The sequence below is a fragment of the Musa acuminata genome, chromosome BXJ1-8, assembly GCF_036884655.1.
Source record: "Musa acuminata AAA Group cultivar baxijiao chromosome BXJ1-8, Cavendish_Baxijiao_AAA, whole genome shotgun sequence".
NCBI lineage: Eukaryota > Viridiplantae > Streptophyta > Magnoliopsida > Zingiberales > Musaceae > Musa > Musa acuminata.
The window spans coordinates 19029198-19053575 of record NC_088334.1 but is presented as its reverse complement, the minus strand read 5'-3'; the positions used below and the strand labels follow the sequence as shown (position 1 = coordinate 19053575).

The 24378-nt window shown below is 39.5% G+C and overlaps 1 protein-coding gene and 1 long non-coding RNA gene across 2 annotated transcripts; both read left to right on the top strand.

Annotated features, from left to right (window-relative positions):
- The first annotated feature begins 266 nt into the window (after positions 1–266).
- LOC103994818 (nuclear transcription factor Y subunit B) lies at positions 267–1056 on the top strand. The gene is made up of 3 exons (XM_009415255.3): positions 267–443; positions 539–772; positions 870–1056. The coding sequence occupies exons 2-3, from the start codon at positions 549–551 to the stop codon at positions 1039–1041; spliced, it is 396 nt and encodes a 131-aa protein (XP_009413530.2). The 5' UTR covers positions 267–443; positions 539–548; the 3' UTR covers positions 1042–1056.
- A 1502-nt stretch (positions 1057–2558) lies between these two features.
- LOC135587657 (uncharacterized) lies at positions 2559–23874 on the top strand. The gene is made up of 3 exons (XR_010475939.1): positions 2559–2699; positions 2799–2849; positions 23610–23874. It is a non-coding gene; the product is annotated as an uncharacterized LOC135587657 (long non-coding RNA).
- Positions 23875–24378: the final 504 nt, after the last annotated feature.

Below are 24378 nucleotides of genomic sequence, written 5' to 3'. Positions count from 1 at the left end.
ATATATTTACCGAGCATCAATTAAGATTTCCCAATCTCACGTTCTAATCAACACCACACTACTTCCGGAGATGCCTACACTATACTTCATCCCACTTTTTAGAAGGGAATTAACATAAAAGATAACCCATTTATTTAAGAAAACCCAAACAAAAATATCACAGAGTTTCTTTTTTTTTTTAAAAAATATAAATAAGAAAGAAAATTCGACTAACCGCTTGGGGTGGGTCCCGCTTCGTGAAAAGGGGGGACGAACGGTGCAGATAGCCAAACTTGGTCTCCCGTCTCCCATCCCAGTCGTCGTCTCCGCCTCCTTGTCTCCAGCGTCCGATCTCCTCTTCCCCCGTCTCTCTCCCTTCCTCCCTCGCTCCTTTGTTGCCTCCCTTCGCTGCGCGCGCGCCAAATACAAAAGCCTTCTCTTCCTCCCATCCAAGCAAAGCAAAGGTACGTCCACGCCCTTTTTCTTCTTCGTTTCCTTCCCCGATTTAGGGTTTGGGTCTCCATGGATCTGTTTGGTGGTTTGTTCGTGGATCTGTCAGGGTCCCAAGCATGGCGGATGCGCCGGCTAGCCCCGGTGGTGGAGGTTGCGGCCACGAAAGCGGAGGTGACCAGAGCCCCCGATCCAGCGTCCGGGAGCAGGACCGCTTCCTCCCCATCGCCAACATCAGCCGGATCATGAAGAAGGCGCTCCCCGCCAACGCCAAGATCGCCAAGGACGCCAAGGAGACCGTCCAGGAGTGTGTCTCCGAGTTCATTAGCTTCATCACCAGCGAGTCTGATTTCGTCCCCTCCCCCTTCTCTCTTCTTGTACTTGGGATGATCCTTTTGGTTGGTTTAGTTAATTAATAGTTTGATAATTTGGTGTTCTAGGGCCAGTGATAAATGCCAGCGGGAGAAAAGAAAGACCATTAATGGCGACGATCTGCTGTGGGCGATGGCCACTCTGGGATTCGAGGACTATATCGAGCCGCTGAAATTGTATCTGCATAAGTACAGAGAGGTTCTTTTCTGTTTTCTTTTTTTTCATTTGAATCTTTCCTGATTAATATGTACTTGAAAATGGGTAGCTTGAGAAGAAATTACTAAGTTTGTATTTTTAAATGGCATACTGGATCTGATGTTCCTTTCCTGTGTTTATTTTGCATGTGCTTTTGCTGCGGTGGTGTTCTGTTCCAGTTGGAGGTAAGGAGCTTCCTTCTTATTGATGCTATATGTGGTTGTTAGGACAGAATTTAGTGCTGCAAGTATTTGCTTCTTTGTTTAATGAAACAATTCTAAACTTACATTTGATAAGGTATACTTTTTCAATATATTTAACTCTATTAACTTAATGACAGGCAAAAACTAGATGAATTTCAATTGCCAAGCAATGTTGGGAGAGCAACATGCTATCCTAGCAGCTAGGGCAATGCATAGTGCATATGTGGCACATATGTGGTTTGTATCAAAACACTAAAAATTGCCATCATGTACAAACGAAAAATAAAGGAGTGGCCTAGCGCATGAAGCTTCTGCTTCTGTTTGGTTTAGTGAGGGTCTATCTAGATTAAAAAAATAAATATATTTTATGGCCGAACAATTAACTTATGCATTATTTCACTCTTTAAGAAGTTATCAGTGTAATAAGTTATAAGAAATATAGAACTCCATTTGACTAAGGTTATATATTATTATTGCAATATTAAATGCAATATAAGAGAATAATACGTGATCACATTTTTATACCTATAGGGACTGCATAAGGGCCCATGTAAGTTAGAGCTACATATGCAGGTTACGTAGTCTTATCTGTAGTTACACGACCTATTCAAGTCACATGAGTCTCGTGTGATGCATTCATATGATGACGTGTGCATTTGTGCCTGCATAAACGATCACAAAAACTGCTTTTTTTCAAACGGTGTTGGCAAGTTTACAATAACAACAATAAAGCTGTGAGTCCTAACACAGTGCTGGCAAGTTTAGTTTTAAAAGATTTGATATCGAAGTTATCTGTGCATATAATAAGTATAAGCTGTATACACAATTACACAACATATTCAAGCCACAATTGTATGTGATGTGTTCATATGGCAGTATGCATATGAGGCCATGCAAAAGCTTTTTTTTTTTCCCTAAATATTGCTGACAAGGGATAATTCATGTTATCTAGATCCAACTGTAAATATAACAAGTAATTATTTATATTCACAATTAAATTAGGTATATGTGTTTGACATGTATTTGGCTTAGTAATATAACCATGCCAAATGAATTCAGCATAATTTTGGCCAAATTCTTTATCAGCTTTATGATACATCAATATGATATTAACATACATTCATTACTATTGATATAATTATTAAAATATGGCATCAATGGCTCATTGAGATTATGTTTTTACTCACATCAAAACCCATTGATGAAAAGCATGTGTTGCTTTGCATATACCAGTAGATGAGTGTCATATCCATTGCCTCTTCACCTATGATAGATAAAAGTATATTCTCCATATTGCTTGAAATTGGACTTGTTATGATCATACCATGAACATTTTAGTCTTGTGAAGTTCCTGTAACAGCTCTTTCTTTTTTTCTATAAATTTTTTAATTGTGTTGACAGGGTGACAATAAGGTGTCTGCCAAAGGTGGAGACAGCTCTGTTAAACAGGATACAGCTAGTTCTCATGGTGGAACTCAACCCGGTCCAATATCCCAAGGGGTAGTACTGATTTTTCTTTTATTTTGCATTTGACATTAGATCTGGAAATTTCCTGATACTGGTTCCACAATTTAACATATTTCTCAATGACATAAATAGATGGGTCACCAAGGAACTTTTACTCAAGGCATGAGCTATTTGCAACCTCAGGTACTTTACTTTTTTTTTCTGTTCTTAGTGAGAACTTCAGATGATTTCAATGTACTTTTCAGATTCATGCTGTTGCATTAAACTGAAAGATTTTAGTTCTTTTTTTGTTACATGATTTTCATCGTTTTAGTTGTTACTAAACTAGATTAAGATCATTCTTGTTTTTCCGTAGCACTTAATGCCTTTCCTGAAGGGACTTGTTTTTATTTGTCATATGACTGATATATATTCTTACATACAGAATTACATTTATAACTATATAGGTATATGTTTGCTATTTGTTTGTATTTGGAGGCTAATGGATCTAAAATCATCAATGTGCTAACTGCCCCTGATCAATGTCAATTTACATGGTGCCAAATGAGTAAATTTGAATAAATTTATTATCTTATAAATGCCCACTGGTTTTTGGCTTGAATTTTAGGTACCAAACCTTCTGGTATAACTCTCTCAGGGAAAACAGTTATAACCATTTAAAGGACTGATATTCAACTTCTTCCTGTCTTCTTTTAAATAATTCTTGATAAGTTCATCTTTTTGATCTTATAGCAACTGTTGTGATTTTCTTTTACTATTTTAGGTTCACTTGCTTAAAATAGGTGTCGTTATGCAGTTTTGAGCATACTGTTGTTTATATTAGTAATCACTTATGAACTTTCTCCAACATTATAGAGAAGATTTTTAGTGTTTTAGCATGAATTGCCTTGTGGCCCCATTCAAACATGGTGCCATTCCATGGTTCTGCATTTTTTTTTCATTTTTAACTAGATTTACACTGGAGTATCTGAAAAGAAGCAATGAGTTAATTATGCAACTAATGGAAGTGTATGCAAGCTTTATCCCACCTTGTTCTTAAAATTCACCATCTTATGTGGAAACATTGAGATGATTTTCATGAGAAACTTCATCTTATGTCAAAAACATATAGTGCATTGTTTGTTGGTTCTTTGAATCAAGAGGAATTCATCTTGTATCGGAGATAAATGACAAAAAATGCTTGAAGCCATAAATGTTAAAACTCTAAGGATTAATGTGGTTTCAATTAACATTAGTGTGACTTATTTGTTTGTAAATGGATTCTAAACACATTTGGGACCTTTTTTGAGTTAATTTTTTTGAAATTGGCCCATTTATGTCACAAAAATTATAAGAGACTAGCAGTAGAAGGTTCCTCTTGATGTTTCTGAGGTACTAGTTTATCTGCTTGTAGGAGCAATTTGTTCACAGTAAATTTATTTGCTATAAGGATACATTGAAGATGCCAATCAATGTGGTGAGGACTCTTCAAACTGGGATTGTCTAGCTTGAAGATTATCATAATTAGGTTTGATCATTATGAACTATCGAGTGTGTTAACAAATATATATTGTCATATCTGCTTACTGTAGAGCATTGTGCACTCATTTGAGAGCAAATAGGTGCAATTAATACAACTACCGACATGTAAGGATGTGGAAAGAGTATTGTAAATTGTGCAATCATTGCAAGGTGCAATGATGCTAAGGCCTAGTAATATGATGGTGGGGCTATCAATACTTCTCATGGCAGCCTTGCTCGTATAATTGAAGATCGTAGCCTTGCCTCAGTTCTACAACAGGCTTTGTTGTTTGTAGCACCTCCAGGGATACTTGTGATAATGATGGTTGCAACAAATTTAGGATTCTGTTCAATATGGATGATTTTTTTTATGGCTTTTAAGGAGGAATTCACCAACTTATATACTTATTGATGTAAGCCACTGTTCTTATGATGCCCTTGGGCATAGTTGTGGCATCCTCATTGCATGACAATGTTATAGTTGTTGATCATGTAGCTCCCATTCTCTCTCTGTCTCTAAGGCGATATTGTAGTTCCCCTTCTCTTGTTTCTATATTGATCACCTTACTAGGACAAGGGTAATAGATTCCTACTAGATTACTAATTATAATGGTGTTCCTCGGAAATTAATTTAAAGTCCCCCTAAAATCTTTGGAAAAAATGAAATCACTGAGAAGTAAGGTTTGCTTCCCATGTGGCTCTAATATTTTTAGTACAGATTTTTGGATCATCTCAAAAGAACATCTGTAGAATAGTCCTGCTATTGAATCCCAATTTCACCATTTATCAATCACAAAATATCTTATAGAAGTCATAAGAAAATAAATGTTATGCTCTCTTATTTAAGTAAAATTGGAGTTTTCTGATATCCAGAGTATATATTTCTTGCTTCCCCTAAAGCTTGAGAAGGCTGAAAGATATGTATTCCTATTTTCCTAAATTTATGGATTTAGGAAAACTTGTCACTTTATGATAACTAGTTTTAAGGCTTTCATTGTTTAAAATGTCTCTTCTCTTTGCATTTCTTTTTCTTTCTTTTTTCTCTTTACTTTTTTTGTTATTTTTTTTCCTGTTTTATTGACATTAAGAACATTGTAGAATGTATGATAGTGCAAAACGAACAATTTATGTTAAAATATAAGAATTTTATAAGAACCAGGATTTATCAATCTAATTAAAGATTAAAATAAAGTTATCCATATTAACAGTCCAAATAGAAAAGTGTCATGGGTGATTCTCACTTTGATTATTCAAAAAGTTTCAACAAGTCAAGGGAGTTATTGTGCATTGGCAAGGGAGAAGCTGGTTGCAAAGAAAAAGAAGTGCGAGAATCGAGAACTAATGCACTAGACTCTTAAGTTCCCGTGAAAATTTGTTAGGTTAAAATTATGACATTTGTGGTTGTTTTGACGAGATATAAGAATATATATATATTATTTTTATTAGATTTACTAATCGGGTATGATGTTGATATGTACATACTAGTTAATACGTGACACACATTAATATTTAGATTTTTTCTTCTCCTCCCTTTATTTGTTCAATTATCTTCGGAATTTGTAGAGACTTTTTATTTTATTTAATTTCTAACATTTTGTTTTTGATTTTTAATATCGTTTATATGTTTTATTATTTTACCACTAGTTTTTGGTTCTCTTTTATATATAATAATTTTATAATTTTATTTTTTATCAATATTTATTTTATTATTTTGTTTGACTTTTGCTATTTTCTTTTTTGCTTTTAGTTCAATTATGCATTAATTTTAAATTTTGTTTTATTTAAGTTTTTAATATTAACTATTTACAAAGGTTTTGGTTGTTAATACATTTAAATTATACTCACAATGTGTAAGCAAAAGCAAGGTTCGACTTCTCATGTCGATTGGCATGTGACACGACATGTATCACCTCATACTGACGTACTATGTGTCGGTACCGTACGGTGTGTCAATGGCACAAAAAAATAAAAAACCTAAAAATTAAGAAAAATAATAGATTAGGGATTTTTATTTGGAAATAAATGTAAGTTTAGCTTAATTTCATACAAAATCATCCAAATTATGAAGGGATAATGATAGATCTTTTTCGGGCTTCGAGGAGCAACTTTGCGGCATGTTCGGAGTTGCTCTTCCATTATTGAATTATTTACAAAGATATGACTTGAGTTGTGAGATTACAAGTTGAAACTTTAAGATTCCAATGAATCAAGTAAAAATTGGATCGATCGATGGGTATACTTGGTTCTACCACCAAAATGAATGTAGGACTCCATTGGTGGTGGATCGGGATCGTTGATTCTATGTATTTGTATATCAGTAGGGTATGCTTGTCAGATCCAATCCTGAAATTGCTCCCACAACATGGTATGCTGATAGACCGGATGTCACTGGTGCATCAATGTAGTGACATTTGTAGCCTGATAAAACATGTGTTCAAGATGGCTCCTAAGACAAGTATGATTATGACATGTATTGGTGCGAAGGTTGGAGAACGTCAGAACTTCTATTTTTGCCATTGACTTACTACTTCGTATTATCAGATCGATCAGCCTCAAAAGAGAATGACCAACTATCATCGTATTTTTTGTTGATCATAAGAGTCTCCATAATACGATGACTAGGAAATAGGAATACAACGAACTTCGTTTTGTGTATACATCGTATAGGCTCTGTTGCATCTGCTCAAAATCATTGACTATCTTCCCTTCTCCTTTTCGTGTAAACATGATGACTACCTTCGCAAGTTCTATGATTCGAATCTTGTGTGGCATGCATAAAATGCTGCTCGTCAATCCATGCACCACCTTGAAATTGAGTAGGTGAAACCATCCACTCCTTGTCGTCGCTGCTATCATCGTTGGTCGAGGCATTGCTGTACACGTTGTTGGTATGTTTATTGTTCGAGTGGGCTGCTGGAGTGATTGAGAAGGTGTCTTGTTGGCCGACTCAATTCTTTCTAATGGTTTGGCTGATGCTACTGTCTTCCCCTTTACCTTTGCACATTAAGTGAACGATTGTGATTGTTGGGTGTCATGACCTCGAGCAGTCTGACTTGAGATTGTCCGGCTCCTTTTGCCATGTTTTGACTGAGGGGGATCTTCCTCCTATTGGGGGATGTTGTTCCTTTTTTTTTTGCCTCTATGATAAAACGAGAAGGACGTGGAGGATCTCTCGCTTCATCAAGTAAAGGATTCTCTTGGCTCTCTGTTGTTTCGACCCACTCCAACATCAGTTGTGAATCTTCGTTGTAGTATTGGAGGTCGAAGGGGATCGATCTTTGGTTCCTTTGGCTCCTTGTGCGAATTTTGCTTAAACCTCTTAAATTAGAGTAATCCACAAATGGTACCTTTGCTTGAGTTGAAGAATATGAAATGTGAGAAAGAGTGAGATGTGAGTGAGAATAAGTTAAGAGTGTCAGAGTGAAAGAGATTGAAAGAGGGGCAGGAAAGTTAAAACCCCTTTCAAATGCTGCCAATGGTCAAATTGACCATTGGAAACATCTAGATCTAGGTCGTCAATCGAAATTGATTGAAATCCGATCGTTATTGATCGGTATAGGTTAGTAATGATTGAGTTTTGACTTTGCTGCCTAGTATATACCCTCGTATCGCCTGATATGTTACCCCTTAATAAAAATCGCCTAGTATAGGGCGGTTTGTGTTTCGGTTACCTGTCAAATTGAATACGTACCACCCATTATCATACTGTATTGAGTGGTACGTACAAACATTGAGTAAAAGAATGAAGAACCAAATAGGAGGTGGTGGGAAGGTGCTATTAAAATTATTCTAATTGATTTTCTGTGACATTGTTTGTTGATTATGTTGCTTTCTTTATAGTAAAATAAGAGGCTTTTGACCTAAGATTTTCATATTTCATTTGTTGTTTTTTCCATTCTACTTTCGTATATATATGTTATCTATTATTTTATAATATTTTTAAATTTAATGTCTTTATATTATACATTTAAGGCTACATTCCTTTCAATATTATTGATTGAATACATTATGTTCAACATGCCACATCTTTTTTGTTGTTTGTTTTTGCTTTTGCAATTAGAGAGCCTTTTGTATATGTTATTATTTTTTCTGGGTATTGGACCCGACTTAGAAATTCGTTGGGTTGGTATGTATCGATCTGTATCGGTGTATCAACACATGGTACATCGGTAAGTATTGATATTTTGGGGAGGAAGTAAAAAGGAAAAAGAGGAAGGGACGGTGGAGGAAGAAAGAGGGAAGAAGAGGAAGCGACGGAGGAGGAAGACGTGGAAGAGGAGAAAGGCTTACTTGAGACGTGGCGGTGTGTAGTGATATCGCAACCGTACCCTAGTCTGGTAGTCGCCTGTGTGAGAAGCATCGATTGCAACATCGGAAGCGATGCTCGTGAGCCCTACGAAGGCGGAGGCGACACTCTTGTGAGAAGTGGGAATTAGGGTTTCCCACTTCTCTTATGCGGCGGATCGGATCGCGGTGGGTCTACATACTGGTTAGCACTCGGACTGGTACATGTTGCTTGTTTCATACCGGACTGGGCAAAACGATGATCTTTGTTTTTTTGTAAAAACAACTCATGCTGCATTTTATAGTTTATTGTCAATTATAAATTGAATTTTCACTAATATTTACACCCTTTTGTTTCTTTTCTTTTTCTTTTGCTAAAAGTCTTATTTTCACTTTAAATAACAAAAAAAAGATTTTGCATAAACCTCCCCATTTGTTAAATGATTTATATAATAAAAATATTAATAAAGGAAGCAAATCAAAGAAGCACCGGTTGACAACTTTTCTTGAGTTTATAAATTATGAAATTTGAGGGCATCAAATGGATAAAAGATTGATCTTTTTAATTGGAAAAATGTGCAGATCACGTTTTAGTATAACTACAACAATTGATAGGCATTTTTACTGATGATCATTAAAGGATATTTCTTATTAATTTTTATGAGTAATTAATATTGTATTCAACTCACTAGTTATTTGTGTAATTCAATAGTAGATTTCACCTACACAATGCACAAAATATAAACTTGTATCTTCCTATTACCTCAGGTAATGGTGGTGCAACACAATGGCAATCATTGAGACTTGTACAAAATGATATCTGTAGTTAAATTAATAGCATTTAAATCTTTATTTATTGTTTCTAGTAAAGTCTTCTTAGGTTAAATTCGTGCGGAGCTACTAGGAAAGATAGAAAAAAGTCTCGTAAATATATATAAAACATTAAGGGGTCAGTTAAGAGGGCAAGCCTTGGCATCATAGTGAATTATCCTGCGTCATTTGGTTGACCAAGGTTGAGACCTAGAAAGGATGGATTTCTTTGCAGGTATAAGTTTGCCTACAACAATTTTTGTCTAGACCTTGCATTGGTGGATTCCTCATTTACCTGGCTGCTCGCCACTGACATTAAGTAGTAACTCAAAAGTGCTGATTATTATATATTGTTAATATTTAACATGAATGGGACAATAGAAGAAGAGAGTTTTACTTTTCTATATTGCTACTTGTATACAGGATGACATACATATAGTCGAACTTAGAGAAAAGAAAAAAAAGGAAAGAACTACCTAAATAGATTTACGTGCTAATATAGGAAATATACAGCAAATAAGTTAGGACTGAATCAACAAACACATCATAGTCTATCACATCAAATAAGGTAGTCTGTCAATAATTAAATCACCACAGATCTTAACAAATCAAATCACAGCAGATTTGACAGATCTGAACATTCACCCTCAAGTAGGCTCGAAGATATTCAACATCCCCAGCTTGCTAGTTAAGTGATCAAATTGCTGTTTTTGATGTCCCTTTGCTGTTTGATAGGGATAAATGGAATACAAAACAGTCCATCTAACTTCTCTTTAATAAAATGTCGATCGACCTCAATTTGCTTTGTTCTATCATGATGCACTAGGTTGTAAGAGATACTAATTGCTGTCTTGTTATCTGAATATTAGTTCCTTGGTTGGTTCCAAGAAACTCTTAACTCATCTAGAAGTTTTTTTTACCCAAAGGAGTTCACATATTCCTTGTTCGATAGCGTGAAATTCAGCTTCAACACTACTTCTAGCCACTACATTCTGTTTTTTCCTCTTCGAAGTCACCAAAATTTCCCCTTTGAAAGTACAATATCCAGATGTAGATCTTCTATCATCTATATTGTTGGTCCAATCAGCATCTGTGTATGCTTCAACATACATATTATCCCTCTTCTTAAACATCAACACGTTGCCTGGAGTTCGTATGAGATATTGAAGAATTCTAATGACAACCCTCTTATGTTCTTCATTAGGTGAGTGCATAGATTGACTTGTAACACTAACAGCGAAGGCAATGTTTGGTCCAGTATGTGACAAATAAATTAATTTTCCAACCAAACATTGATATTGTCCCTTATCCACCTCACTACTTGTGTTTGCACTTAGCTTGTGGTTGGGGTCAATAGGTGTTTAGATGGTTTGCAACCCAACATACCAGTTTCCACAAGTAAATCTGTATACTTCCTTTGTGACAGTGAGATCCCCTCCTTGGTTCTGGTCCAAGAAGTACCATAATGTTCTAAAATCTTTGATTTCAAACTCTTTGGCTAGGAAGGTTTTTAGTTTCTCTTGTTCAACAAGATCGTCACCTACTAGGATAATGTTATCCACGAACACAATGAGTATTGAGACCTTTCCACTGCCAGCATTCTTATAAAACATGGTGTAATCTGCCTAACTTTACAAATATCCATAGCTCTTTATGGCCTTAGTAAATCTATCAAATCATACTCTAGGAGATTGTTTTAATCCATAGAGTGACCTGTTCAGCTTGCGGACTTCTGTCAAATGCTAATGTTCCTTCAAAACTTGGAGGTAGATTCATGTAGACTTCCTCTTCTAGTTCACCATTGAAGAAGGCGTTCTTCACATTTATGATTTAACTATTGTAGAGGCTAGACAAAAATTGCTACAAGACACAACAGGATTCGGACGCTGTTCTTCTCTGCCACATGTGCAAAAGTCTCTTAATAATCTATCCCAAATGTTTGAGTGTATCCGTTAGCCACTAGCTTTGTATCTCTCAATTTACCTGCCAACTTTATATTTTCCTGTGAACACCCATTTACAACCAACAAGTCTATTTCCTTTGGGTAAATTTACAAGTTCCCAATTGTCATTCTACTCCAATGCCCTTATCTCCTCGAACACAACCTTTTTCCACTCAGGTACAGCTAAAGCTTCTTGAATAGACTTAGGAATATCTGTGTTTGACGAGTTAGAAATGAAGGATCTGAAAGAGGACAATATGTGATATGACACAAAATTGGAAATAGGATGAATAGTACATGACCTCGTTCCTCTTCTAAGAGCAATGGGAACATTAAGATCTTGAAATTCGCAGGGTTCTAGGCGTAAAGAATGGTTTGGAGCATGGTATGCAGTATTGAATGGTACCACCCGGTACGGGCGGTATGTACCTGTCCGACGGCATACCGGTACGCGGATCGCCCGATACCGCTACAATGCTACAGCATTATATTGTAGCAGTGCTACAGTGCTACAGTGCTACAGTAATGAAGAAAATATATAAAATTGTTCGGTATACCGGTACCGTACCATACCGAGCCAATCTCGAACCACTGGTACGGTACGGTATTGCAAACCTTGACTTTGGAGTACCTGAAGTTTCATGATCAGTTGCACTCAGAGCTGACTCTTGGTAGGTATTATGTGGTTGTTACCCTAAACCTTGTCCTTGTATAGACACATAGCTTTGATTGCTATTTATTAGTTGCTAAGTTTCCCCCTTTATCAGATTTTTCATGTTCTAGGCTTCTAGTACAATAGATTGAGGTTGCAACATTGGATTGGCGGTACAAGGGATAGGTTGTGGCTGAGAAGGTAGAATTGGGAGAGGAATGGATTTGAATTTAGAAGGTGAATTATGAGGAGATGTACCTGCAATAGGATTGAATTCAGACAGAGAATTCATAGGTAGGGTTATAATAGTTTCCTAAAACTTTTCTTCCGTATGATTCTCCCCCCGAAGAGAAGTTTGGGAGAAATAAAGTTGATTTTCAAAAAAGGTGACATCTATACTTACATAGAACTGTTTTATAAGAGGATCAAAGCATTCTCTTTAGAGTTGTTGAGAAGCCTAGGAAAATATATTTTTTGCTCATGGATCAAATTTTGTGCGGTTATGACTATGCATATGAACAAATGCTACACAACTAAACACCGACAAATTACTAAAGATTTGGGTTTGTGGATAGGTTTGTAGAAGGATGTTTAGAAGTTTCTCAGAATTATGTACTCGGGTTGGCATTCTATAGTAAACATAATAGCCTAAGCTACCTATGGTAGATGGCAGTTTTTCCTTTCAGCAGTTCCATTTTGTTAGAGTGTATTAACACAAAATGTTTGATGGATAACTCCCTTTTCCATTAGGAAGGTTTTAAGATTGAATTTGAAGTATTCACCTCCATTATCAGTTCTAAGGATTTGTATTTGGGCATGGAATTAGGTGTTGACCATGTTATAGAAGTTTTGAAACACTATAGCAATTTCAGAATTTTCTTTTAACAAATATACCCAACACACTCTAGTATGATCATCAATAAAGGTTATAAACCACCTAGTCCCGGTGATGTTTTTGACTTTTGAAGGATTCCAAATGTCATTATGTATTAAGTAAAAAGGTTGGGACTGTTTGTATGGCTGGTGAAGGGGATATGACATGTTGATGTTTGGCAAGTAGATTTCACAGTGAAATTGAGAGATGTTCTTATTCTTAAAAAACAAAGTCAAGTACTTGAAACTAGGATGGTTTAGTCTATAGTGCCATAACATTATTTCATCTGTATCAAAAAGGGAAGAGAAGTTGCCTACAGCTTGAGCTTGTCCATCCAAGGAAGCATCACCTTCAAAGTAATAGAGTTGATCAACCTCTCTAGCATGAGATGGAAAGAATTTAGCCACACAATTTGAATATTTACTTTTTAGTGAGTTTGCTTATGGATAAGAGATTCAAGGATAGGTTAGGAACATACAGAACATGGTTTAGAATTAGATTATTTGAGAGAACAACATAACTTTTTCCTGCAACTGGAAACAAAGATCCACCAGCAATACAAACTTTAAGGTTTCCAGGACGTGGAGTATATAGGAGGAGAACATGCGAGAAAAGTTGGTCATATGATCACTAGCACCCAAATCAACTATCCAAAGTGCTTGGTTAGAGGATGTGGAGGGCAGTAGGAATATTGCCTTGTATTGCAAGGGAACACGTAGGAGATGGATTGGTAGTTTGAACAAGGTATGCAATTTCGAATAATACTGTCCGGTACGGGTGGTACGTACCGGTCTGTCAGCTTACCAGTACACGGATCGCCCGTTACTGGGTGAAACAAAAAAAAAATTATAAAAAATTATAAATTAATATATATAAATATTTTATAACAGGCGACGTTACTGGATTGGTAGTTTGAACATGGTATACCGAACGGTATCCCGCTCGCTATACAGTTTCGTACCGTACCGAGCAAACGTCGAAAGTCCGGTACGGTACGAAATTGCATACCTTGAGATTGAGATTGGTTAAGAAGTCCATACAGATGTTCAAGCTGTTTCTTACTGAACAAAGGTGTCTTGAATCTTCCCTGCATTCCTTTAAACCCTTTATCGTTGCTCTTATTATTTTTCCAGTTTTGAGGTTTACTGTACAGTTTCTAGCATGTCTCCTTGGTGTGATTTGGTTTCTTGCAATAATCACACCATCTCCCATCTTTCTTGTTGTGTTCGGCATTGGGAAGTATATTTGAGCCTGTCAAGACAGAATTTTCCACTATGTACTTGCTATAATCTGCCTCTTTACTGGTTAGCAGTTCGTATTGTCTTTCAGCACTTCAAACTGGGGTAAATGCTTTATAAGATCAAGAAAAGGTTCTCTATTAAGAACACGATCACATACCTAATCAAATTCAGAATTCAACCCCAATAAGAATTGAAATACCCTCTCCATCTCCAGCAAGTTTCTCAGCCTTTTAGTGTCGGCAGCAGATTCCATCTCCAGTATTTGATATATGTCTAATTCAGCCAATAGACCTCGCAGATTGTTGTAGTAATCTGTGACACTTGATGTACCTTGCTTCATCTTTTGAATTTGTCTTTTGATTTGAAAAATCTGAGAAGTAAAACCTACTTTGGAGTAGGTTTTATTGATAGTATCCCAAATTTATTTAGCCATAGAATGAAGAAGTTACGTCTTGTTGATTTCTGGTTGCATGGAGTGAAGCAGCCACGACATTACCATCATGTTCTTGATCTCCCAAGTTTTGTATGAAGCATCTTCCAAGGTTGGTGCCTTTGCAACCCCATTCACATATTTGAACTTTCCTTTACTCATTAGAGACATCTTCATGGATTGTGACCACTCTATAAAATTTCTCCTACTTAGTTTAACGGTAGAGTTCTGAAGGGTATGACTCTCAAATTGAAGGGAAGAATGAGTGTGGACACGTTTAAGAAGATTAGAAACAAACTTAGGAGTTTCTGACATGGCTAGAAACAAGAAGAGTCACCAGAGAGGGCTTTTAGCAATGAAGGCCAAGAGAAAAACATTTCTGCCGTATTGTCACGAACGGTCGTTGCGCACCCACAACAACTCCGTTCAACGAACCGTTCGTCGCTCTCATCTACATGTACAGGTGCTTGGCAGCATGTTTTGTCTTGGTTTTAAGTCTTTTTACTTGTAAAAATGTAAGTTCGAATAAGTTGCAGCACTACAGTGTGACCGCTCACCGAACCGAGCAAAACAGCCCCAAAACAGCTCCGTTTTCGCATGCCACGGGTTGTTTTCTACAGCCCGCTGCTGCATGCGAAACATCAACCATCTCAGCACCCTGGAACCACCCGGGTGGCACCATGGGGGATGGGGCTTCGGTTTAGTGTCGGGCGTTGAACAATCTTTCGCAAGTTCGCACGTTACCTTGACGGGAACTTGTTGTCGCGCCCGACACCCGGTGAGTAGTTGTTTGTGGACTTGCAGCTGTTCGTTCAACCCTCTAAAGTCCTTGTTTTCCCCCTCTCCCTCTTTTCTCTTGTGCACGCAAGGTGCTCGCTGAATTGCTTGTAAAGCTTCCCCCTTTTCGCGAGACGTTGGGACTTGTCCGTCGCTCGTTCTTCGAACTAATCAACTTTCTCTTTTACAAGTCCTTCGGGACCTGCGAGAGGTTGCAAGTGGGCTGATCTTTGCGGACGCAAATCGCAAGGGCGAAGCGTGACTTAGGCAATGCAAGCTAAGTTCGCGTCTTTGCTGTAAGGGTGCCTCGCGACTTAGGCAACACAAGCTAAGTTCACGTCTTTGCCGCAAGGGTGCCTCACGACTTAGGCAATTCCAGCTAGGTCCGTGACATTGTGATATCAGAGCGGGCAAGCATGTCGAGCGAGCAACGAAGGAACTTCGCAACTTTGCCATGGCAAAGCATCGTGGCGAATCAAGCAAGACGGGGCAAGCCGGACCCTTGCCCCAAGCAGCCGCAAGAGGGCTGCAAGTGCACACTCGCTCTCATGCTGTTGGAGCCGCTCAAGAGGAGCGCGACAACGAACATGATGAGCGAGAAGTTGGCTACTCTCTACGAGTGGAGGAAGCACAATCTGGAGTGCCAATGGGTAAAAAGAGTCACAAGGAGAGACTCATAACGGTTGAAACCCGTTTGGATGTTCTTGAAGCGAGCTTGGAGGAACTCTACCATGGCCAACGAAGGCTTGTTGGGGTAAAGAGCTCGCAAGAAGAAGCGGAGTTCCGGATCGACAAGGTTGAGGCCCTAGTCGACCGATTGTCAGATGATACCAAAGACTGTGCAACACCTACAGGAAGTTGTGGCGGAACTCACTTCAAGGGTGACCATGCTCACAAGAGTACTAAATGCGGGAGGAAGCAACACCCGCGTTGCGCCGTCACAAAACTTGAGGGCACTCGAGCCTCATGGTTATGGAGGGGCCAGAGATGCCAAAGAGCTCGAGAATTTCCTGTTCGACATGGAACGATGCTTTCGAGCTACGAGGCCTGATTCTGAAGAAACCAAAGTTTCTATAGCAACAATGTATCTGAACAGAGATGCAAAACTTTGGTGGCGAACCCGTTGGGAGGAGATCCAACAAGGTCGGTGTCGAATTGACACATGGGAGGACTTGAAGCGGGAGTTAAGAACTCAGTTCCTACCGGAGAACACAGAGTTCGTCATAAGAAGGAAGTTGAGACAACTCCGCCAGAGTACTTCCATTCGAGACTACGTGAAGCAATTTTCTGCGCTAATGCTGGACATACAGGACATGTCCGAGAAGGATAAGCTGTTCGGCTTCTTTGATAGTTTGAAGTCATGGGCTCAACAAGAACTACATCGAAAGAATGTCGCTGATGTGATCGAGGCAATTGCTGCCGCAGAAAGACTCACTGACTTTGTTTCCTCTAAAGACTGGGAAGAAGGAAACAATCTTCAGGCAATCGCCCTCCAAAATATTCTCGAGGGAAGGAGCTCGGGGGCGAACAAAGGAAGAAGAGTTCCCACAAAGGGCCAAGCCCGAAAGGCAAGGCCCCAAAACCTGGCGGGTGCTTCTTGTGCCGAGGGCCGCATATGGTAAGGGAGTGCCCACAAAAACATGCACTCAATGCTTTAACAGCTTCCATACACCCCCCCAGATTGGACAAGGGCAAGGCTTTCGCTCTTAGTTCTAGTAGTTCTGAATCCAGCAGCGACGGTGAGGAGTCGCAAGGACCCCGGATGGGAGTAATGCGTTTGTTGAACGCCATGCGGGGTCAAGTGGGGGAGAACACGAAGACAAGGCTACAAAAAGCAGGAAGTGGTGAGCTGATGTACGTAGACATCAAGCTCAATGGCCAAACAACTCGTGCAATGGTGGACACGAGTGCTACCCACAACTTTATCGCCGATCGAGAAGCAAAGTGACTTGGGTTGATCTTAGAGAAGAGCCTAAGTCGAATGAAGGCGGTGAACTCGAAGGCCAAGCAAATATCCGGGTTGGCAAAGGGAGTTCCCATCAAGATCGGAACATGGAGCGGGAGCACAAACATGATGGTGGTGCCATTGGATGACTTCCAAGTGATTCTTAGAATGAAATTTATGCACGTGGCCAAGTTGGTGCCAATGCCGTTCCTTAACTCCCTATATGTGATGGGAGGTGACGACCCCTGTGTGGTTCCCGTCTCTCAGAGAGGAGCCAGGGAACCCCAACATATATCGGCATTACAACTGAAGAAAGGGGTGCGAAAAGGTGAATTAACATTCGTGGCTGCTATGAAGCTAGAGCCACTCGACGAGAAGGCTATTCATGAGCCTGTTGTGGTGGTGAACGTCCTGAAAGAGTTCACTGACGTTATGCCACCCGAGTTGCCAAAGACTCTTCCGCCACGCAAAGGCGTGGATCACAACATCGAGCTGGAGCCGGGAGTGAAGCCTCCAGCAAGACCACCCTATTGCATGCCCCCACCAGAGTTGGCAGAACTCAGAAAGCAGTTAGGTGAACTGCTAAGCGGTGGTCTCATCCGCAACTCTAAAGCACCATTCGGAGCTCCAGTTCTCTTCCAGAAGAAACAAGATGGGAGCTTCCGACTATGCGTCGATTACCGAGGCCTCAACAAAGTGATGGTAAAGAACAAGTATCCCATCCCGCTTATCGCGGACTTGTTCGACCAGTTGGGCAAAGCCAAGTATTTCTCAAAACTCGACCTTCGGTCGAGGTATTGGTAGTTGCGCATTGCTGAAGGTGACGAAGTAAAGACTACCTACGTGACCAGGTATGGAGCGTTTGAGTTCTTGGTGATGCCTTTTGGCTTAACCAATGCTCCGGCCACGTTCTGCACTCTCATGAACCAGCTATTCAAGGAGTATTTGGATAAGTTCGTGGTCATCTACTTGGACGATATCGTCGTCTACAGTTAAACGCTCGAGGAGCATGTCAAGCACCTTCAGACAATCTTCAAGATTCTCAGGGAGAACACTTTGTTCGTGAAAAGGGAGAAATGCTACTTTGCTCAAACGGAGATCTTATTCTTGGGGCATCGAATCGGTGATGGTTCCATTCGGATGGACAAATCGAAGGTGCAAGTGGTTGTGGAATGGCGAACTTCAAAAAAGGTGCCAAAGTTGAGATCCTTCCTTGGCTTCGTCAACTACTATCGACGCTTCATAACGGGGTATTCGAAGTGTGCAACTCCACTGACGAAGTTGCTGAAGAAGGAGCAGCCTTAGAGGTGGTCTGATAAATGTGAAATTGCATTCCAAGATCTGAAGGCTGCTGTGTTGGAAGAACCAGTGCTAAAATTGTCAGACTATGGGGAGCCCTTCGAAGTCCATACAAATGCTTTAGACTTCGCTATTGGGGGAGTACTCATGTAGGAGGGTCATCCGGTGGCCTACGAGAGCCGCAAACTCAACGAGATTGAGCGGCGGTATCCGGTGCACGAGAAGGGGATGACAGCGGTGATCCACTGTCTACGAGTTTGGTGACACTACCTTCTTGGATCGCGATTTGTTCTAAGGACAGACAATATCGCTTTGAGCTATTTCTAAACTCAGAAGAAATTCTCCCCAAAGCAGGCACGATGGCAAGACTTCCTGACTGAGTTTGATATGGCAATGGAGTATAAGCTCGGAAAGGCGAATGTCGTGGCCGATGCATTAAGTCGGAAAGTGGAGCGTGTGAATGCCGTACAATTGGAGGGCAGAGGCCAAGCAAGTCAGTTGTACTCCAACTTCCTTTCTAGGATCAGGGATGGACTGTACAGTGATCCCCAGGCAGAAGCCCTGATACAACTCATTAAAGAAGGTAAGGCACGACGGTTTTGGGTCCAGGAGGGACTCGTTTACACCAAAGGGAATAGGGTCTATGTTCCTCGAGTGGACAATCTGAGACGTGAACTCTTAAGAGAGTGTAACGATTCCTGGAGAGGGCCTTCTATTGGCCGAAGATGGGGACTGATGTAGAGGAATATGTTCGAACGTGCCTCACTTGCCAACAAGATAAGGTGGAGCAACGGAAGCCGGAGGGACTTTTGGAGCTGTTGCCCGTACCAGAAAGGTCGTGGGAGAGCATTTCCTTGGACTTCATATCAAGCTTGCCCGTAGTAGGGAGACTCGGATCGATACTCGTGGTGGTCGATCGATTTTCTAAGTATGCAACTTTCATTGCTGCTCCCTTACACTGTTCAGCAGAGGAGGTAGCCAAGCTAATGATGAAGGATGTTGTGAAGTATTGGGGAGTCCTGCACAATATCATCAATGATCGAGACGCTCGGTTCCTAGGACGATTCTGGACCGAGCTATTCAAATTGTTGGGGTCAAAGTTATACTTCTCCACAAGCCTCCACCCTCAGACGGATGGCCAGACTGAAAGGATAAACTCGCTCCTAGAGTAATATCTTTGGCACTCCGTGAGTGCCAACCAACGAGATTGGATGAAGTTGTTGGACATTGCCCAATTCTCCTACAACTTGCAGCGGAGCTCTGCGTCCAACAAGAGCCCCTTCGAGATCATTACAGGGCAACAACCGTCAACTCCTCACACCATGGTAATTGGGTATACTGGGAGTAGTCCGTAAGCCTACCACTTTGCAAGGGAGTGGCACCGAAATGCAGGTATTGTGCGGACTTACTTGGAGAAGGTGACAAAATGAATGAAGAAGTGGGCAGACTTGGGAAGGCGACCGCAAGAGTTCAAGATCGGCGATTTGGTGTTGGTCAAGCTCCAACCTGCATCACTCCAATTCTTTAGGAACAAAGTACATAAAGGATTGGTGCGCAAGTATGAAGGGCCATTCTCAATTATTAGTAGGGTGGGCAACGTCTCCTACAAGTTGCAGCTGCCGGCGTGGTTCAAAATTCACAATGTTCTTCACGCCAGCAACTTGAAAGCTTACTACTCAGATCCTCAAGATGTTTCCCGTAGTGTTCCAACTCGGCTACCCCCCACCACAGCCTCCTACGAGAAGCGAGTTGAAACCATTTTAGCGGACCACAAGATAAAGCTACCCACTGGAGCTTGAGCAGACCGAGTACTTGGTGAAGTGGCGAAAGCTTCCTCGAACTGAAACCAGTTGGGAGCCTGAAGACGACCTACGACATGAAGAAGCAATCATCAACAACTATCAACAAGCGTCGATGAGGGTGTCGACAGCTTGAGTGGGGGAGAATGTCACGAAGGATTGTCGTGCACCCACAACAACTCCGTTCAACGAACTGTTCGTCGCTCTCATCTACATGTACAGCTGCTTGGCAGCATGTTTTGTCTTAGTTTTAAGTCATTTTGCTTGTAAAAATGTAAGTTCGAACAAGTTGCAATGCTACAGTGCGATTGCTCATCGAACCGAGCAAAATAGCCCCAAAACAGCCCAAAACAGCTCCGTTTTCGCGTGCCACGGGCTGTTTTCTGCAGCCCACTGCTGCACACGAAACGTCAGCCATCTCAGCACCCTGGAACCACCCGGGTGGCACCATGGGGGATGGGGCTTCGGTATAGTGTCGGGCGTTGAACAATCTTTCGCAAGTTCGCACGTTACCTTGATGGGAATTTGTTGTCGTGCCCGGCACTTGGTGAGCAGCTTTTTGTGGACTTGTAGCTGTTTTGTTCAACCCTCTAAAGTCCTTGTTTTCCCCTTCTCCCTCTTTTCTCTTGTGCACGGAAGGTGCTCGCTGAATTACTTGTAAAGCTTCCCCCTTTTCGCGAGACGTCAGGACTTGTCCGTCGCTCGTTCTTCGAACTAATTAACTTTCTCTTTTACAAGTCCTTCGGGACCTGCGAGAGGTTGCAAGTGGGCTGATCTTTGCGGACGCAAATCACAAGGGCGAAGCGCGACTTAGGCAACGCAAGCTAAGTTCGCGTCTTTGCCGCAAGGGTGCCTCGCGCCTTAGGCGACACAAGCTAAGTTCGCGTCTTTGCCGTAAGGGTGCCTCATGACTTAGGCAATTCCAGCTAAGTCCGTGACAGTATACCATATACGACAGAGAAAAAAAAACAGAACCAAACCTTGCTTTGATACCATGAACAGGACAATAGAAGAAGAGAGTTTCACTTTTACATATAGTCGAACCAGAATAAAGAAAAAAAGTAAAGAACTACCTAAATAGATCTAGGTGCTAATTTAGGAAATATATAACAAATAAATCAGGAATAAATCAACAATCATATCCTAGTCTATCTATCATATAAGGTAGTATGTCAATAATAAAATCACCACAGATCTTGGCAGATCTCAACAAGTCAAACCATAGCAGATTTGACAGATCTCAACATAACATGTATTGAGGCCTTATGTGAATGATTTGGTAGCCCATCATTGGTGTAAGACGCTAATATAAAATGAATGGATATAGTTTATGTGTAGTGTTTGCACTACATGACACGTGTCAAGTAACCAAAAGGAGATTCTTGGGTATACTGTCACGAACTTTGACGAAGCTAATAGAAATATCATATAGACTATGATGATCAATAAAATTTGGAACACGACAAAGGAGATTCTTGGGTAACCAAAAGGTAGATGTGTAGCCTGGTAGTGGTACGAGGAAGTTCAAAAAGCAATTACTACTAAGATCATGATAAAAATGAGAACTTTAAAATAAATATAAAATCTAAATAAGTGGCAAAAGAAGTGCTGACGGTTTGGCAAGATATAAAGTTAGGTACGAAGGACAAAAAAAGATATATATCAAATTGCTAAGGCTCCGAAGAAAGAGCAGGGATTTAGGTAAGATTGAATGCATGAGTATGAAAAAAAAATGATAGTGATATGTAGGAAAGATGGAAAGATTATTTCTGTAGATTATTTGTTGAACATTTTACACAACTTGAGACAGTATGGTCCGACTGAGGATCAATATTGATATCAGACCGAGTTTTGAGACTTGTAGATAGAATGATTGGTTTTTGACCAATGTTAGGCAGAACACTAGTTTTCGCCAGGATACTTCTGAATTTCAATCTGTTTGGCAAAGAGCTGTGATTAAGATTATCTTATCCAAACATCAATGTGAAAATCAGCATTTCTCATTACTTATCCATGTTACCAAAGACACCTGTAGATTAAATGGGTTAAGAATAATTGGTTTTGAGCAACTTACCCTAAACACATATTTTGGCCTGATAATTTCTAGCTTCCAATCTGTTTGGCCAGGCAAAATGGGGATGTCTGGATGCTGGTCTGGGCATAGATGTGTGTACCACCCTGTAATGATACACCAGTAGAGTGTATTAAACTATTAATAACATATGATTTCCATAAGATTTTGACATCTTATGCTGGTTAAGACAATCATAAGCTTCATGAATTTGTCAAGCATATCATTGTGGTTGGATTTGGCAATTCACTTTTATGTATTTACTCTTTTCTTTTTCCTCTTTTGTCAGTTCAATTATGGGCATGTTTTAAGTTCAAGATTTTTTGTTAATCTCTGCATTAATTCTCCTGTAAAGGTGATAAAAGTGACAGATGTTGCTAATAAGTTTTGTTGCCTTGAATCAAAGCTTAGTGTTGTGGAATGTCAATTTTAGGTAATTTGACTTATTATTACTTTTTACTTAGCCAAGAAAGAACATCGTGAGAACATCAGCAACACAAGAAAGTGAAAATAACTACTTAATACATGACTTGCTCAATTATATAATTGTTCAGAAACTAAGAAAAATCTGAGGTGAAATCTCCAAAAGATTTTTTAAAGTTGTTTTATTTGCTCCTAATTTGCTTTAAAGCAACTCTTGCAAATAAAAAGAATCTGTTTTTCCTCTCCTATTTCCGTAAAGTCACCATTACGTGATTCTATTTATTATCAAATTCTAACCATTAGAAATCACAAATTGATGCTTTAGGTGACTTTCAAAAATCCATTATGTTGATAACACTGAATATCCAGACCTTGGTACTGGCAATTGCCTCGTACACAGAAATTACTTGCTATTTTTGCAAATGTATGAAACATATAAAACTTGCAAAAGGATGTATCTGTGATACGCTGTCCATCTTTACTAAAAGATAAATTATGCAAAACTTGGTATGCTGTTTTATTTGTGAAACAATGAAATATCACTTATGATGAGTTTGGTTCGTAGTAGTTGATGAAAGCATGTTAGAAAAATACCATATCTCAGGTGGAGAGATTGGTGGATGAGAGTAAACTTGTCATGTCTTTGTATACTGTTAGGTGTTAATTGGGAGTAGGGGTTTCTCTTGCTGGGTTACTCTGTGATCGCTTTGATACTCGCTGTGGTCCATGTTATGAATGACCATATGAAATTACCTTATGATTCTTATTTTTTTATATTTTACCTAATCGTCGTTATATTTGGTTTCCTTTTGAGTGCATTATAAACAATGGAGATTTGGTTCCATGACAATGAAAAAGTGACATGTTTTTGATGGCGATTTCTTTTTTTGGTGCAGTGAATGGCTCAGGATCCTATAATATCTTGAAGTCTGACTTGCAGGTCTACAAGCTATTCGGGAAAGAGTTAGTGACATTCCTTAAGCATCCTCTTATGGTGTTTCGGTGTAAATTAGTCTGAAATTAAAACTATTTGTCATCATAGGCTGTGTATGTACCATATTCATCTTTGTTTTATTCCCTGGTTTTAAGTTTGACTACTCTACCTGTTGCTCTTCAATGGGCACATTCTTAAGTAAACGACCTTTTAGTGTTTGTGAGATATGTTCTGTAGCTTTTGCTGATCGACTTTTCTGGGACCTGATGATGTTATTGGAACCACCATATAAATGACTTTGCATCTCTTGCATTACTTGTATTTTTTTTTTTAAAATTAAAATAAATGTTTATTACATCAAATAATATATTGTTCACATGTGAATTCAAACTTAAGATCTGTTATTTATGCAACAATGTATTAACCAATTTAGATGTTTTAATAGAGATTTTTATATTTAAGACGTCGGTTTAGTCAGTTTAAATAGTTTGATACAATACCATATTTAACCATTGTTTTTGGGACGTACAATACAAGAATGAGGTTATTAATGCTGAGTCGACCAAACAGGTGGCGTCACCTGCCATTCATTATATCAAACATTCCTATAAACCCGCGGGTAATGCTTCCCTTGTCTCATCCCTCGGTCTCACCTTATTCCCCATTTAGATGAGGTGGGAGGCGGGGAATGGGGGAGTCCTCGATGGGGGTAGAGAATCCATGAATTTTTT

What these genes read in the sequence shown, in the direction of transcription:
- LOC103994818 (XM_009415255.3), top strand. Translation starts at nt 549, where the DNA reads ATGGCGGATGCGCCGGCTAGCCCCGGTGGTGGAGGTTGCGGCCACGAA. An exon ending in ATTAGCTTCATCACCAGCGA is followed by an intron (nt 773 to 869) that starts GTCTGATTTCGT and finishes TTGGTGTTCTAG; the next exon opens with GGCCAGTGATAAATGCCAGC.